Raw genomic sequence first — 1,940 nt, 5'->3', positions numbered from 1 at the left:
GATGGATGTTCGGGATGTCTTGATATTACAAACGACACGTGGGCCGATTCTCAATGGCATGACCAGATGAGTTGCAGTGACCAATGACATCCCATATATGGACCATGTTAATTGGGAACTAGGAGTATTCATGGTCTGGGTTTGGTTGAGAATTTTTTTTTTAGACCAACCCAAAAGTTGACGTTTGCTGGATTGGTAACCCAATCTAACCTAGCCGAACCCTCTATTTTCAAGTTGGGTTGTGATGTTTCTTATATGTTCCCGGGGTTACAAATAAACATACGTAAAAGGTTGCATCAAATAATGGTAGAAATAAAACATAAAATAGAGAAGAAAAATTCTATTTTTTGGTAGACAAAATTGATTGATTGCTCCAAAAATTAAGGAGGGTAGACCCATTCTAAAACACAGGGCAATAACTGTCTATACCGGCCATCCCCACCCTCTCTCTCTCCCTCTCGCACTCTCACGCTCTCCTCAATGACAGTGTTGCTTCATTACCGTCGGTTCATGGGAGACCCAAAAACCACCTCCACCGCCATCATTGCAATAGATTCCTCAGCTCCACCGCCCCCTCCGCCACCGCCGCCACAAGCCCGGTCGCTATTGCAATCCACCTCCCTCGTTCCCCCATCCAAGAGAAAGAAGAACAAAACCAAAGTCTTCCGAGTTTTCCGATCGGTTTTCCGATCATTCCCCATCATAACTCCGGCATGCAAGATCCCCCCTCTAACCTCCGGGATAACAGAAACGCTCCGAACGCCGTCGGGGAGCCGCGTGACCGGGACGCTCTTCGGGTACCGAAAAGGGCGCGTGAGCTTATCGATGCAAGAGACTCCACGGAGTTTCCCCAGCATGGTGATCGAGCTAGCCATGCAGACCAACGTGCTGCAGAGGGAGATGAGCTCGGGGATGGTTAGGATCGCGCTTGAGTGCGAGAAGAGAACCGACAAGGCCGACAAGACCAAGCTCATGGAGGAGCCGTTATGGTCCATGTTTTGTAACGGTAAGAAAACTGGGTATGGCGTTAAAAGGGCAGCCTCCGATGAAGATCTTAAAGTTATGGAGATTCTCCGGCCGGTGTCCATGGGTGCCGGAGTGTTGCCGGGAAACTCTGACGTGGAGGGCCCCGATGGTGAGATGGCATACATGAGGGCCCACTTTGAACGGGTGGTGGGGTCCAGGGATTCGGAGACGTTTTACATGTTGAGCCCGGAGGAAAATAATGGGCCGGAGCTTAGTATCTTTTTTGTAAGAATTTAACGACGTTGGGGAATAAAAACTTTAATATTATTTTCATAACCACTTTTTTAATTTAATTACAACTTTAAAATATATATATATATATATTATGACGTGCGCGTTAAGCATTATTTATAAATGAATGGATATAAAACTTATACAGTAAATAGCTAACTTGTAATAACTAACAGCTGGACAGTGGAGCTAACTTGTAATAGCTAACAGCTCATAGTGGCTCTAACCTAGCACTCAACATGTCAGTCAGGTAGTTTGCTCAACCGTGGCTCTAACCTAGCACTCAACATGTCAGTCAGGAAGTTCGCTCAACCGTGGCTCTAACATAGCACTCAACATGTCAGTCAAGTAGTTCGCTCAACCGTGGCTCTAACATAGCACTCAACATGTCAGTCAGGTAGTTTGCTCAACCGTGGTTCTAACCTAGCACTCAACATTTCAGTCAGGTGGTTAGCTCAACCGTGGCTATAACCTAGCACTCAACATGTCAGTCAGGTAGTTCACTCAACCGTGGCTCTAACACAACACTCAACATGTCAGTCTGGTAGTTCGCTCAACCGTGGTTCTAACCTAGCACTCAACATTTCAGTCAGGTGGTTCGCTAAACCGTGGCTCTAACCTAGCACTCAACATGTCAGTCAGGTAGTTCACTCAACCGTGGCTCTAACACAGCACTCAACATG

General features: G+C 46.5%; 1 protein-coding gene across 1 annotated transcript; it reads left to right on the top strand.

The window, feature by feature from the left end:
* The first annotated feature begins 435 nt into the window (after nucleotides 1–435).
* On the top strand, nucleotides 436–1,302 carry LOC111777705 (MIZU-KUSSEI-like protein (Protein of unknown function, DUF617)). Its single transcript, XM_023657427.2, has one exon. It carries the CDS (start codon nucleotides 481–483, stop codon nucleotides 1,261–1,263), a length of 783 nt encoding a protein of 260 aa, XP_023513195.2. The 5' UTR covers nucleotides 436–480; the 3' UTR covers nucleotides 1,264–1,302.
* The last annotated feature ends 638 nt before the right edge of the window (nucleotides 1,303–1,940 follow it).

Source organism: Cucurbita pepo, chromosome 16, assembly GCF_057944985.1.
Source record: "Cucurbita pepo subsp. pepo isolate OVF chromosome 16, ASM5794498v1, whole genome shotgun sequence".
NCBI classification, from domain to species: Eukaryota; Viridiplantae; Streptophyta; class Magnoliopsida; order Cucurbitales; family Cucurbitaceae; genus Cucurbita; species Cucurbita pepo.
The sequence above is the reverse complement of the archived record's forward strand: the minus strand, read 5'-3'. Positions and strand labels throughout refer to the sequence as shown.